This window comes from Trachemys scripta, chromosome 11 (genome assembly GCF_013100865.1).
Source record: "Trachemys scripta elegans isolate TJP31775 chromosome 11, CAS_Tse_1.0, whole genome shotgun sequence".
NCBI lineage: Eukaryota > Metazoa > Chordata > Testudines > Emydidae > Trachemys > Trachemys scripta.
In genome coordinates, this window is record NC_048308.1 from 11012384 (window position 1) to 11028031 (window position 15648).

Sequence of the window (15648 nt, forward strand, 5' to 3'; positions counted from 1 at the left end):
CATTTCTATATGCCATTAATGACTGCTTCTTAGAGCAGCTAGTCCTGGAAGCCCACAAGGAAGAGGGAATTCTTGATTTAGTCCTAGGTGGTGCACAGGATCTGGGCAAAGAGGTGAAGAGAGCTGGATTGCTTGGTAATAGCAACCATAATCTAATTCAATTTAACATCCTTGGGGGGGGGGGACTGAAGAAACCCCCCCACACTAGCATCTAACTTCAAAAATGGGGAGGCTAATTAAATGAAAATTAAAAGGAACAGTCACAAGAGTGAAATGCCTGCAAGTTGCATGGAAACTTTTAAAAACACCATACTAGAGTCACAACTATATGTATATCCCAAATATAAAAAACAGAGGACAAAACCAACAACAACAAAAAAAGGCAAGTTACCATGGCTAAACAGAGGTAGAGAGGCAGTTAGAGAAAAATACATTCTTTAAGAATTGGAAGTCAAAACCTGAGGAAAACAGAGAGGAGCATACACTCTGGCAAGTCAAGTGTAAAACTGTAATAACAAAAGACACAAAAATTAATTGCAAAATTGTTTTTAAATACACCAGAAGCAGGAAGTTGCCAGACACACAGTGGTGCCTCTGAACAATCGAGGTGCCAAAGGAGCACTCAGGAAAGACAAGGTCATTGTCAGGGCCGGCTCCAGGCACCAGCGCAGCAAGCAGCTGCTGGGGGCGGCCAGCGGAAAGGGGCAACATGTTCCGCTCTTCGGCGGCAGGTCCCTAGTCCCCCTCCAAGGGAAGGACCTGCCACTGAATTGCTGCCGAAGAATGAAGCGGCGACAGTAGAGCCGCCGCCGAAGTGCCGCCAATTGTGGCTTTTTGTTGGTTTTTTTTCTGCTTGGGGCAGCAAAAACGCTGGAGCCGGCCCTGGTCATTGTGGAGAAGCTAAATGAATTCTTTAAATCGGTCTTCACTGCACAGGATGCGAGGGAGATTCCCACATCTGAGACATTATTTTAGGTGGCAAATCTGTTGAACTGTACCAGATTGAGGTGTCAGTAGAGGAGGTTTTAGAGCAAATTGATGAATTCAACAGTAATAAGTCAGCAGGACCAGATAGTATTCACCCAAGAATTCTGAAGGAACTCAAATATGAAAGTGCAGAATATTAACTTTGGTATGTAACCTATCACTTAAATCAACCTCTGTACCAGATGCTTGGTGGATAGCTAATATGATGCCAATTTCTAAAAAAGGATCCACGGGTGCTCCTGGCAATTATAGGCCAGTAAGCCTAACTTCAGTACCAGGTACTGTAATTGTAGATTTATCAGTCACATAGATGAACACAATAAGTTGGGGAAGTGTCAACACTGCTTTTGTAAAGGGAAATCATACCTCACCAATCTATTAGAATTCGATGGCTCGACCAACATGTGGACAGGGGTGATCCAATGGATATAGTGTACTTGGACTTTCAGAAAGCCTTTCTTATGGTTCCTCACCAAAGGCTCTTATGCTAAGTAAGCAGTCATGGGATAAGAGGGAAAGTTCTCTCATGGATCAGTAACTAGTTAAAAGATTGGAAACAAAGGGTAGGAAAAATGGTCAGTTTTCACAGTAGAGAGAGGTAAGTTTCCGGTTCACCCAAGGATCTGTACTAGGACCAGTGCTGTTCAACATATTCATAAATGATCTGGAAATGGGGTAAACAGTGAGGTGGCAAAGTTTGTAGACGATACAAAATTACTCAAAATAGTTAAGTCCAAAGCAGACTGTGAAGAGTTACAAAGGGATCTCACAAAAGTGGGTGACTGGGCAACAAAATGGCAGATGAAATTCAATATTGCTAAATGAAAAATAAAGCATATTGGAAAACATAATCCCAACTATACGTACAAAATGATGGCATCTAAATTAGCTATTACCTCTCAAGAAAAAGATCTTGGAATCATGCTAGATAGTGCTCCAAAAACATCTGGTCAATGTGCAAAAGCAGTCAAAAAAAGCTAACAGTGTTAGGAACCATTAGGAAAGGGATAGACAATAAGACAGAAAATATCATGTTGCCTTTATATAAATCCATGGTACACCCACACTTTGAATACTGTGTACAGTTCTGGCTGCCCCATCTCAAAAAAGATATATTAGAACTGGAAAAAATACAGAGAAGGGCAACAAAAATGATTAGGGATATGGAACAGCTTCTATCTGAGGAGAGATTAAGAAGATTGTTCAATTTGGAAAAGAGAGGACTAAGGGGGTATATGATAAGAGGTCTATAAAATCATGAATGGTGTCGAGAAAGTAAATAAGGAAGTGTTATTTATCCCTTTACACAACACATGAACCAGGGGTCATCCAATGAAATTAATAGGCAGCAGGTTTAAAATGAACAAAAGGAAGAATTTCTTCACACAATGCAACCAACCTGTGGAACTGGTTGTGAAGGCCAAAAGTATAACTGGGTTCAAAAAAGAATTAGATAAATTCATAGAGGTTAGGTCCATCAATGGCTATTTGCTCTGGGTGTCCCAGAGCAACCTCTTGACTGTTAGAAGCTGGGAGTGAATGACAGGGGATCACTTGATAAATTGCCCTGTTATTTTCACTGCTGCTGAAACATCCAACACTGGCCACTGTCCGGAAGACAGGATACTGGGCTAGATAGGCAATTGGTCTGATCCAGTATGGCCATTCCTATGTAAAATAATCAAAGCTGTCCACATCCCACCCCCACACTCTGTCACCTCCATGTCTTGTTCCTTCTCTTTTCTTTTTCTCGAATAACGGATCCTTTTGGCAGGAATGCTATTTTGAAGTGCTAAGAGAGAAGGTGGGTGAGAGATCTTTTATTGGACCAATCTCTGTTGGTGAAAGAGTTAAGCTTATGCAGAGCTCTTCTTTAGGTTTGGGAAAGGTCTATTTTGAAGTGCTGGCAGTTGAAACAAGCTTCATTTTTCAAGTAAGTAAATTTGGGGCCAAATTTTGCCCTTAGTTTCCTGTGGTGTCAGAGGGTTTCACAGGTGTAATTGAGGGCATAATTTGGCCTTTCATATGCAAACCATCAAAAGAGGCTAAATATGGAACCCCAGAATGCTATTTGTATGGATGCTTTGGGACTATAACTGTACTTTAATGCCTTTTAAATTAGCAGATAAAAAGCAAATTATCTAAGATATAATACAATCTTCAGAGACCAGTTTAGTGACTAGTGCATACACAGACGTCTGACTGACAATCACACAGTTGGTTCTGTTTCCAGTCCATTCCCTATAGAGGCAGATTCTTCTCTCACACAGGACTGATTTATCATCCAGTTCATTCTTTTGTGTTCCATCAGAAGATGGGGCTTTTCTGAGGGGAACAAAATAAAATCCTATTTTACAAGGCTGATTGCACACTGCCATCAAGTGATGAATTTCTATTCTGGAATCTGTATATTGATGAATGTTACCATAATGTCAGGATTCTGAATATTTGCTGTAATTGTGGTCTTTTAATATGAAGCTAGTAAAACAAACATCTTCTCTGGTCACTTAAGCCATATTTCACCTCCATGTCCAACTTTCAATGCTGGTGCTTTTACTTCTCTTTCTACCAAACTGTTCAAAACTACTCTGCCAGTGAGGTCAATAAAACCAGATATGCCTTCCACTGATACCGTAAGGAAGGCAAATGCACAGACTGTTTTGTTGTTGTTGTTTTTTTAAAAGAAGGAATTTCACAGCGAGAGTTAGAATATACTGATGCTTTTCAATCTTTGCAACAATCAGCTGAAAGAGGAGCAAAAAAGATTGCTAGGAGCTCAGCATTTTCAAGGTGCAAACTAATTCCACAGCCTTAATTTCAGTGTCCTGCTGGTCTGCCTTAAGTGTATGTTCTGTTTTATTATAAATTTCATTTTGTATACACACAATGTGGTTTTGTAAAGGTAAGTTTGTAAATATTTTATTTGAAAGTCAAATCACTTGTGTAACATTGTAAAGTGATTAGCTGCTGTCACATGTTAATATTACTATGCTACAATATGTTATCTACAGAAGCTTCAAATGTACATCTTCTTTCATTGTGTTACTATAAATACAGTATATTAAAGATGCAGTTTCTGGGTTTTTTGATTAAAGACAATTGTTCAGAGAAAATGAGTGAGTTTTATTTCACAAACTGTGGAGTCTGTAGAGCCTTTAACACTAAAACACATCAGCTACTTTACTCAATACACCCGTTCTGCCTGGATGTCCAAAAGGAACTCGAACATTGAAGGAATCACCCCCGCATGTGCTAGGTCTTATATAGAGCTGAGCGAACAATTACTTTTGTAGTTCAGTAGTCAAATTGGAAAATCCCCCCAAAAGTTCATTTTGGACCAACCCAACATAGAAGTAGAGGAGGTGGTTCTTGCTGAAATGAAAAAAATAAAAACAAAAATGAAGTTGACTCAACATGTTTTGATGCAAAATAATTTTGGGGGGTTGGGGGCATTTTACCTTTTTAAAATAAATCTAGTCATTTCATAAAGGAAACATTTAAAAAATCAAAACATTTTGTTTCAAATATATTGAAATGACACGTTTTGACTTTTTTTTTTCAGCTGAAACTATTCCCCAAATTCTACCCCTATACTGTCATTCAATCCAAAACTGCATTTTTCAACAAATAAACTATTGGTCTCAAAATTTCACCCAGCTCTTGCCTCGTGCATGTAAAATACGGGATGGAACTGCTTTTTCTTTATTCGCTTCAAAGTCCAGAGGGTGGAGTGGATCTCTGGACGCGACTGTTCAAAGCTGCGCTGCTCTTCAACCATGCTCTCCCCGTCCAGCGAAAGCCTAAGCACTACTTGGAAAGGTCCCATTGCTCTCCCTGCAGATAGGAAGAGAAGGATCTCTGCCAAGGCGGAGAAAGGCCATCCCACCCACAGGCTAGCCCCCTTGCCAGCCTGAAGAAAGGCTCCTGTCAGCCACTGTGTTGTCAATGCTTTAGATTTTATCATGAGTCTCGCAACATTTGAGGAGTTTCTTAAAGCCCCAGCTCCTGGAGTCAGGTGATTGTGGGGGGACCTCTGCTTTCATTCAAAGAAACAAGAGACCCTTCTAGGTGCAGAGAAAAGCTGGAGGAGGTGACCCCTGCCCCAAACGCCAGGCCAGAGCAGCCCCAAGCCCTCCGCTTCGCTGCCCCCCCCCCCCGTCTCGTTTTAAGTCAAACGCGGGTATTTTTTGAGCCGGGAGACAGCGAGCACCGCCCCGATGAGTCACGTGCGGCCTGGGGTTCCAGACATACACAGCCATGGGCTCCCTGTCCCCGGGGGGGGGGGGCTGGATGGGGAGTCCCCGATACCCCTCAGCGCATGCGAGGGGCTGGCTACGGAGGCCGGGACGGAGCCCTTCGAGACGTTCCATTCCCACAGAGCGCCATGGGCTCTAGCGGGAACCCAGGCTGTCCGGCCCGGAATCAGCCCGCCGGCTCACACAGCGCATGCGCACACAGCGGCGGCGCCAGCCAAGGACTGCAACAAGGCCCCTTCTTTCCCCGTTGCTAGCGCCGCGGCTCGCGCTCTGGCACGTCATCATTGGGCGCCGGCAGGAAGAGGCGGCTGAGGCGCGGTGCGCGCGGGCCGGCTTTGCCTGAGGGAGCATGGGGGAGACGGGCTCCGTGGAGCGGCTGGTGTCCGGGCTGCACCGGGCCCAGGTCCTGCGCTTCGGGGACTTCGTGCTCAAGAGCGGCCTCGCCTCCCCCATCTACATCGACCTCCGGGTCATCGTCTCCCACCCGCCGCTCCTCAACCAGGTACGTGGCCGCGGGGGATGGGGCGGGGGGGCCCCGCGGGCTCTACTGCTGCGGGGGTGGGGGGGTCCGGTCCGATCCGGTCTGCGGGCCCTGCTCTCCTTTTGAGCAAAGCAGCCTGGAGCCTGCAGTGTGGGAAAGTGCCGAGCCCGTAATCCCTGTACCAGCTCCTTGGGCGGCTGGGCAGAGTGTCCGTGGTGATCGCTCTCCGCAGATCGGTACGTGACAGGGCTCTGCGCCCACCGTAACGTTTGCCAGTTCGGTAATATTTAAAAACGTTCATTCACCTGACGCGGATGCGCACTCTGCACCAGCATGCGCTGCTGGGGCATTTTACAGACAGAAAGATCTTTTATCCAGAAGACTGCAGAGGGCAGAAAGCTTTAGCCTGAAATGAAGCAGGAACAAGACCTGCTGGTTACATAAGTATTTATTACACCTTGTAGCTCTCCTCTTCAGCCTCCCGATCTTGGGATAGCCTGTGGCTCAGTTAGTTTATAATCCTCCTTTCATCCTGTGGCTGGAGTGCAGTAAATATTGATGAATATCTGACCTTCAGCTAACTAAGAATTGAAGTTAGTTGTATGATTTGAATAACTGAGGCTTTCCTTTATTAAAAAAAATATGTTGTACTCATTGTGGCAACACCGGAAAACATGCTGATTTTCTTTCTCTTTGTGTATATATAAAAAAATAGTACTACGAGGATGGATCTGTAATATAGGATAAACACTATCTTTCACTTTTTTCTTTTTTGGCCACTGTGCTAGCTCTGTCAGTAGTTCAGTGAGAAAAAGGTGAGAGTAAATTTAAAAGACGAGATGACTTGTTGGCTAAAGGAATGGTGCCAATGCAAAATAATAATAATAATTAATAATTAGTAATCCAGTGGAGAGCATGTTTTGTGTGACTCTTTGAATAACTGGTCGCTGACCACTAATTCCATGAATGAAGTTACCAGACATTTTTCTTAGCTAATCCTTGCCCCAAAGAGTTTAGTCTTAATCTATTTTGATAGTAAGAACGTAAGAATGGCCGTACCGGGTCAGACCAAAGGTCCATCTAGCCCAGTATCCTTTCTACCGACAGTGGCTAATGCCAGGTGCCCCAGAGGGAGTGAACCTAACAGGCAATGATCAAGTGATCTCTCTCCTGCCATCCATCTCCATCCTCTGACAGACAGAGGATAGGGACACTATTCCTTACCTGTCCTGGCTAATTGCCATTAATGGACTTAATAGTACCCAAAATGTGTTAGCAGCTATCAGGGTACAAATAGTACTGGCAGAATATTGCTTACAAACTTCTGAGGAAGTAGCTTCTGATCAGACACCAATCAGTCAGGAATATCTGAAATTGATTCCATGGGTAATATATGCTTGTAGTTTAATTTAGTATTGCTTAAAAATATGATGTATCTTTAGATTGCAGATCTCCTGTTTCAAACGGCAAAAAATGCAAGGATCAAGTATGACTCGGTGTGTGGTGTTCCATATACAGCGTTGCCTTTGGCTACAGTTATCTGCTCGTCCAACCAGATCCCAATGCTTATACGGAGGAAGGAAGCAAAACAATATGGTAAAATGATTAAAGTTAATTAAGATTAAATTGTCTTTTCTGCTTGAAAGATTTGCTTGTGAAAGTACTTTAGTTTTTATGACTTGCGTTCTTTGTGTTCCAATGGAAGACCATCTCTCCAGTTGAAGGGAAAAGAATTCCCACTCACCTGCCCCCCAAAATGTATAACACTGTCTCATCACTACACTCATGGCTGGCTGTTCTCCTAGAGCAAGTGCCTTTTGTTGCATCTCCCTAACGGGTGCTGCACGAGCTTGTGCCCATTTACTGGTTATGAGGAAAGGTGCCAGGGACTCAGTAGCCTCCATAATCTCTGCAGTGGGGTGTTAAACTGCTTCTTGTTGGGTGTAGAACTAGGATATTGGTAAATATATTAAAATGAATGTCTCAGTGGTGCAGATAATTTTCATGCTGTTGCAAATAGCTACAGAAAAGATTAATTTTATGGGTTTTGTTCTGGTTTCACTAACAATAATTTGCTCTTCTATAGTGCCTTTCACCCAAGGATTAGTAGAATGTGTGTGTTGGTGCCTGTAAGAGCAAATAAATCATAAAGATCTCAAGTTGTTTTGCAAATATGAATAAACCTCACAACTTCCTGGGGTATAAAGGAGTATTTTATCTACTCAGGAAGGTCAAGTCACTTGCATGGAGTTCCAAAACAAGTCAGTAACAGAGCTGTGAACAGAATTTTGATGCCTAATTTCAGTTGTAATCACTATACGCATTACCTTCCTAGAATGCCAATGAAAGCAAAGCACCTTACTGTCTTCAAGACTAAATCAGTTACTTAATAGCGATGGCTTCCCAGATACACATAGTTCATTTAGCTTTAACAATAGTAAGTCTTAGGGTAACAATTTTATGTTAATTTTTTTAAACTGGTGATTCAATGGATTGTGTCTTTATTGATTTAAAGGTACCAAGCGTCTGGTGGAAGGCATCATTAATCCAGGAGAAACCTGTTTGATCATTGAAGATGTGGTCACAAGTGGATCTAGTATCTTGGAAACTGTAGATGTTCTTCAGAAAGAAGGATTAAAAATCACCGATGCCATAGTGCTCCTGGATAGAGAGCAGGGAGGAAAACACAGGTTAGAAGAACGAGGGATTCGCCTACATTCTGTGTGCACCTTGTCCACGATGCTAGAAATTCTCCAGCAGCAGCAAAAAGTTGACTCTGAGATGGTTGAAAAGGTGAAGAAATTCATTCTGGAGAATGTCTTCAAACCAGCAGAGCAAAATGGTGCTGCTCCCATCAAACAAATGTGCAAAGAAATGAGCTTTAGCGCTCGCGCTCAGCTACCAGGAATCCATCCTGTTGCAGCACGACTTCTCAAGCTCATGGAGAAGAAACAAACTAACCTGTGCCTCTCTGCTGATGTCACAGACTCCAAAGAACTTCTACAGCTGGCTGCCACTCTAGGCCCCAGCATTTGTATCTTAAAAACTCATATAGATATCCTGAATGATTTCACCCAAGAGGTAATAAAGGAGTTGCGAGCACTTGCAGACCAACATGAGTACCTGATATTCGAAGACCGCAAGTTTGCAGACATTGGAAACACTGTGAAACATCAGTATGAGGGTGATTATTTGCAACCTTAGTTTATTGTGACTTTTTTGCCAATATCTTTGCCTGCTTAATATAATGTGATTCTCTTTAGTGCAAAGATATGATGATGATGGTGATGATGATGCCTATATTGATTTTTAAAACATCATTTACTTTGATTTTTCTTGTCTGAAGCTCTTCATTTAAGCTATAACAATATCTCTGTAGAGCCTTCATCACCTGAACCTGTTTTTTTCTTTCTTTCTCATCATTTTGTTCCATGTTGCCCTGAAAGGTAATACTAGTGACAGTAGGCTCTAGGTCTTGATAGACGCTTCTCCAGACAACGAAGACAAAACCTGACAGGTATTTGTGAAAAATATGATTTAGAGACAGTGGCCGGTTGTGTTTAGGCTGCTTACAGGTTGTTCAATCAGATTGTACATGCAGCTGCCAGAAACTGCAGTAGTTAAAATGTCTTAAAAATGTGCATTGCTTATTGTGCTCTGTCTTCGTTAAAACACATTTCATGCTTGAGGAGAAATTCATAGTGGTACTTAACTAAAAATATGTGGCTCTCTGTTTCTTTCTTCTCAGGTGGTGTATTCAAAATAGCTTCCTGGGCAGATATAGTTAATGCCCATGTGGTCCCAGGCGCTGGAGTTGTGAAAGGGCTGAAAGAAGTAGGGCTTCCTTCACAGCGAGGCTGTCTTTTAATTGCTGAGATGAGTTCTCAAGGGTCACTTGCCACTGGTGACTACACAAAATCTGCAGTAAGTAGGAATTTCTGTTTTGCTTGAAAGACTTGCAGATTGCTCTGGCAATGGAGATTGGTTGCGTGCACGTCATAACATCACAGTCTGCATTTACAAGCAGCTTTTCAAGTACAGCTACTAGTTACCAGATTTCTCTGCAGTGCTTTAAAGACAATAAACGTGTAGACTTTCAGATCTTAAGAGAACAACAAAGAGTCTGGTGGCACCTTAAAGACTAACAGATTTATTTGGGCATAAGCTTTCGTGAGTAAAAACCTCACTTCTTCGGATGCATCAGATCTTAAGAGGTTGCTCACAGCTTCAACATGGTATCACCAGTCTGTTACTGACTTGTTTTGGACTATCATGGTGACCACGTTACTCTACTTTCCTTAGCAATCACATCCTGTTAGCTTTTGTTCTACATTCCCAGTCTAATGTCCAGTCTTCTGTTATACAGCTTCTAGTTACATGTAGGTTCTAATAAGGAGCTGTTAATTCTGCGTGCTGTGTGATTATTTCTTAAGTAGTGAAGCTAGGACATGGAGTGAAACACTGCAAAAAGGTGATTTCTCTCTGACGTCTTACACTGTCAAACAAAACATGAAGCAGGCAGGTGGCAGGGCTTGAGACAACTCATTGGTCAGGTTTACTTTTAAGCATGGGAATTTGTAACTTTGTTCTTTGGTTTTTGTTATATTTAGGTACAAATGGCTGAAGAAAACTCAGATTTTGTTTTTGGATTCATTTCTGGTTCCAGAGTTAGTAACAAACCAGAATTTCTTCACTTGACTCCGGGGGTCCAGATGCAAGCTGGAGGTAAAAACACTCCTGGGGAGGTAGAATTTGCAATGAGATTTCTCACGGTCATTTCAGAAGTGACTTTTAAATAATAGAACGGTTACAGTGTAATTTTTTTGCAGCTGTCTCTAATATAACTATTTTGAAGGGGGAAAAAATGGTTGATATCCCATGAAAATAGTATTGTGCATGTTGAATGCATCTTATCCAATAGGTGTGGATGCTTGGATACAAGTATGAGACCGTATGGGCCTAGAAACAACAGCCCTCAATACTTTCTCCTAAAGATCTCTGGAAACTTCCGGAAGAACAGTAGGCTAGGCAGCCTTTTTGCTAGGCTTCTTGCTACCTCAAGTTTTGCGTGCAATGGAGTGCGCAGCTCCTGCGTACGTGAAAGACTTGTTAAATGTGCTCTCATTAGACTGCACATTCAAATGTGTAAGTGAACACAGTCAAAAAACATAAGTAAATGCAAACCATGTAAAATCCTAACCATTACATATTAACATTTTTATTTAATAGAATTGAATACAAAAGAATGAGAAGTCTTATGTTTTAAATTTTAAATAAATTAAATGTTGCGTAACTAATGCATTTCCCAAAACTGTTTCATTAGGATGCTTTCCTTCTATCAGTAGCTGCTTCATGTAATTCAAAGCAAAATCACATATCTTCATTTGAATGCAGAAAATTCCGTTTAGTTATGTGACTATTTTGTTAAGCAGCAATCAAATCATACGCAAACACTAAATCCCAGTAATCCTGCCAGGGACTTTTTGGCTAACTACTCCATGTAGTAGAGAATGAAAAATGAGACCCTGGATATTGAATTCAGTGCGAATATTTAACTGGGCATTCAAAGCAATCTCATATAAAATTTGTCACGTCTGAGGTGTTAAGAACTCAAGCGTGTGGCTCCTCTTGAATCCTAATGTCTGTTTTAGAACTTCTAGGAGATGACGTTACTTATTACAAATCAGAAAAATGACGTAGCGTATGTGTTATGTGTTTCAGGTGATAACCTTGGGCAGAAGTACTTAAGTCCACAGGAAGTTATTAGCAAAAGAGGCTCAGATGTCATTATTGTGGGACGTGGCATCTTGTCTGCATCAAATCATTTAGAGGAAGCAGAGATGTACAGGAAGGCAGCATGGGAGAGCTATGTAAGCAGACTTGCTGTTCATACACAAGACTAATTTGAGCCCAGGATTCCAGTGAACAAACTAACCCAATGCATTCAGAAGAAGAAGCTGGAGTAATTTGGAGGATGTTTCTCCCCGTTAGTTAGGTTGACGTCTACTCTGAACTCAATTGAATATTTTGCTGTAGGGAAAATCTGCCAATGACTTAAGTTTTTAGTAACGTGTATAAGCTAAATGACATTAATTGTGACCATTGTTTCTTTGCATTTGAGACTGTGAAACGAAAAATCACTGCCCAACGTTAGTCTTACTTCTAACTGGTCCTCCAGTCTATTACTTCGGAAAATAATAAATGAAAACACTCCAAGGGATACTTGCTAGGTTATTACTGCCCTCTGGTATTTCCTTTAGTTATGGAAAAAGTGCAGGTGAAGCGTTTTCAATACCGTACAACAAAGCTGACCATTCGGTACATTGAATGGGACAACACAACTTGGGAGCACAAACTAGCCTGAATCTGTTACTTAATAAACATAGAGGAAAAATACTATCTCATAAATATATTGGACTAAAAACTAAGGGTATGATAAGCTTAGGCCTCTAACTTTCAATTACTGCCCCTTCCTGGTATGTTTGTAACTGCTGTTGTGACTAGTATGAATTACTGGTACCATGGTTCCTCTCCAAATTTCCTATGATAAAATTACAGCTGTAGCTATTAGTTAACCCAGGGTGGAACTGATTTGCAGTGGGACTTGGTGGGTCTGTTAATGAGAGGCAAAAGGCCAAAGTCCTGAGGTTATACCATTGTTGAATTTCTAGTGGGCTGGTTATTTTTATGAAAAATCTTCAGTACTTTTCCATGATATTTTTTCACCATTTGAGATTTTTAATTAAAGAGAGGATGTAAAAATATATCTCATGGATGTTGGTTAAAGAGATGGAGTCACCTTAAATTTGCCCCAAAATGTACTTCAAAGTGAAACTGAATTGGGTTTTTGTTCAGATCCAGAAAAGCAAGAGTCTAAATAATTGTGGAATTCTGAGTTACTACTTTTAATAAAAACTTTTCTTCTTTTTGCGGCTACAGACTAACACGGCTGCCACTCTGAAACCTACTTTTAATAAACTAAAGCATAATATGAATTAAAGCATGTATATAACATAAGTACTTTAAGCTGAGAGTCGCTTTAAATATAATTCTGGTTCAATATGGAGTAGGAACAACTTTCAAAATGGCAGTGAGAAGTATCATTCCTGTTATACCAAAATTTCTACTTAGTTTTTTTGGGGAGGGGGCAGAGTACAGTTGTGGTCAGCCCTTGAAATGTGCTCTGCTGGGTGTACATTGGACTAATCCATGCAGAATTTTTAAGAACAAGGAAAGCAGGTTTGAACATGACTGTGGTATTCTACCTTGACATTAATACAAGAAAGATTAGAGGAAAATCCAATGTGCTCTTCAGACTTTAAGTAAACTTTGCTATCCATTTAGTAGAACGATGCAAAATTACTTTGTCTACCCTGATGAAGGTATTCCATGGGGCTGAGGAGTTCATGGTATGAATGAGAATATGGGAAATGGTATTCTGAACATGCTGGTGTTAAAATAATGTAAGCTGAGCATCACTAGGTCACTTCCCATAAATCCTCTTTACCTGAGAATCACTAAAAGGTTGACCAAGTGGAATTCTATTAATCCTTCACTTATTCAGTGAGCTGGACTTTTCCTAGCAAAGCTGAAGAGCTTCCATGGCCTGTCTCACCAGTGAAACTCGATCAATCCAGCATCTCTTGTGCGAAGTAAGATATTGGAGGTTAACTGCATAGCAATGCATGTCTTTCACAGCGAGTTCTTGATCAGTTTATCGCTAAACATGGTATCGCTCAAAGCAGGACCAATTCCCAACTAAATTATCCGAGCCAGGGCTTTGTCAAGCCTGACCTTAAAAACCTCTAAGGAAGGAGATTCCACCACCTCCCTAGGTAACCCGTTCCAGTGCTTCACCACCCTCCTAGTGAAAAAGTATTTCCTAATATCCAGCCTAAACTTCCCCCACTGCAATTTGAGACCATTACTCCTTGTTCTGTCATCTGCTACCACTGAAAACAGTCTAGATCCATCCTCTGGAACTCCTTTTTAGGTAGTTGAAAGCAGCTATCAAATCCCTCCTCATTCTTCTCTTCTACAGACTAAACAATTCCAGTTCCCTCAGCCTCTCCTCATAAGTCATGTGCTCCAGCCCCCTAATCATTTTGGTTGCCCTCTGCTGGACTCTTTCCAATTTTTCCACATCCTTCTTGTAGTGTGGGGCCCAAAACTGGACACAGTACTCCAGATGAGGCCTCACCAATGTCAAATAGAGGGGAACAATCATGTCCCTCGATCTGCTGGCAATGCCCCTACTTACACAGCCCAAAGTGCCATTAACCTTCTTGGCAACAAAGGCACACTGTTGACTCATATCCAGCTTCTCGTCCACTTTAAGCCCTAGGTCCTTTTCTGCAGAACTGTTTCCTAGCCATTCGGGCCCTAGTCTGTAACAGTGAATGGGATTCTTCCGTCCTAAGTGCAGGACGCTGCACTTGTCCTTATTGAACCTCATCAGGTTACTTTTGGCCCAATCGTCTAATTTGTCTAGGTCCCTCTGTATCCTATCCCTACCCTCCAGCGTATCTACCACTCCTCCCAGTTTAGTGTCATCTGCAAACTTGCTGAGAGTGCAGTTCACACCATCCTCCAGATCATTAATGAAGATATTGAACAAAACTGGCCCCAGGACCGACCCTTGGGGCACTCCGCTTGAAACCGGCTGCCAACTAGACTTGGAGCCATTGATCACTACCTGTTGAGCCCGACGATCTAGCCAGCTTTCTATCCACCTTATAGTCCATTCATCCAGCCCATACTTCTTTAACTTGCTGGCAAGAATACTGTGGGAGACCATATCAAAAGCTTTGCTAAAGTTAAGGAACACATCCACTGCTTTCCCCTCATTCACAAACCCAGTTATCTCCTCATAGAAGGCAATTGGGTTAGTCAGGCATGACTTGCCCTTCGTGAATCCATGCTGACTGTTCCTGATCACTTTGCTCTCCTCTAAGTATTTTAGAATTGATTCCTTGAGGACCTGCTCCATGATTTTTCCAGGGCCTGAGGTGAGACTGACTGGCCTGTAGTTCCCCAGATCCTCCTCCTTCCCTTTTTTAAAGATGGGCAATACATTAGCCTTTTTCCAGTCATCTGGGACCGCCCCCAATCACCATGAGTTTTCAAAGATAATGACAATGGCTCTGCAATCACATCTGCCAACTCCTTTAAAGAAGAAACCTGCAGTGCATCCGGCCCCATGGACTTGTGCTTGTCCAGTTTTTCTAAATAGTCCCGAACCACGTCTTTCTCCACAGAGGGCTGGTCACCTTCTCCCCATACTGTGCTGCCCAATGCAACAGTCTGGGAGCTGACCTTGTTTGTGAAGACAGAGGCAAAAAAAGCATTGAGTACATTAGCTTTTTTCCACATCCTCTGTCACTAGGTTGCCTCCCTCATTCAGTAAGGGGTCCACACTTTCCTTGACTTTCTTGTTGCTAACATACCTGAAGAAACCCTTCTTGTTATTCTTAACATCTCTTGCTAGCTGCAACTCCAAGTCAGATTTGGCCTTCCTGATTTCACTCCTGCATGCCTGAGCAATATTTTTATACTCCCTGGTCATTTGTCCAATCTTCCACTTCTTGTAAGCTTCTTTTTTGTGTTTAAGATCAGCAAGGATTTCACTGTTAAACCAAGCTAGTCGCCTGCCATATTTACTATTCTTTCTACACATGGGGATGGTTTTCTCCGGCATGGTCTCTTATATCCTTCTCTGCTAAAAACTATTACCGTTTCCCCCTTCTTCCACCAGAGGGAGCTGTGACTCTCGTGCGCTTTTTGAAGCCACAGTACCATTTTAGCGAATAGATTTCATCATAAGCATGTATTGTTGCTGTTCTCATGACAAGCAGACTGTTTTTCAACAAAAGTGTAATATTCTCACTGCACTGAAGCTGATCCCATGCCTGAGAGTTACAGGGA

General features: G+C 42.0%; 1 protein-coding gene across 1 annotated transcript; it reads left to right on the forward strand.

Moving 5' to 3' along the window:
- The first annotated feature begins 5389 nt into the window (after positions 1-5389).
- On the forward strand, positions 5390-12657 carry UMPS (uridine monophosphate synthetase). The gene is made up of 6 exons (XM_034786303.1): positions 5390-5745; positions 7167-7320; positions 8240-8908; positions 9473-9648; positions 10335-10449; positions 11446-12657. The coding sequence occupies exons 1-6, from the start codon at positions 5593-5595 to the stop codon at positions 11625-11627; spliced, it is 1449 nt and encodes a 482-aa protein (XP_034642194.1). The 5' UTR covers positions 5390-5592; the 3' UTR covers positions 11628-12657.
- The last annotated feature ends 2991 nt before the right edge of the window (positions 12658-15648 follow it).

Bases quoted from the DNA above. Each gene is read 5' to 3' on its own strand.
- UMPS (XM_034786303.1), top strand. From the start codon at position 5,593: ATGGGGGAGACGGGCTCCGTGGAGCGGCTGGTGTCCGGGCTGCACCGG. The intron at 7,321-8,239 runs GTAAAATGATTA...ATTGATTTAAAG, and splicing joins GAAGGAAGCAAAACAATATG to GTACCAAGCGTCTGGTGGAA. The intron at 10,450-11,445 runs GTAAAAACACTC...TATGTGTTTCAG, and splicing joins GGTCCAGATGCAAGCTGGAG to GTGATAACCTTGGGCAGAAG.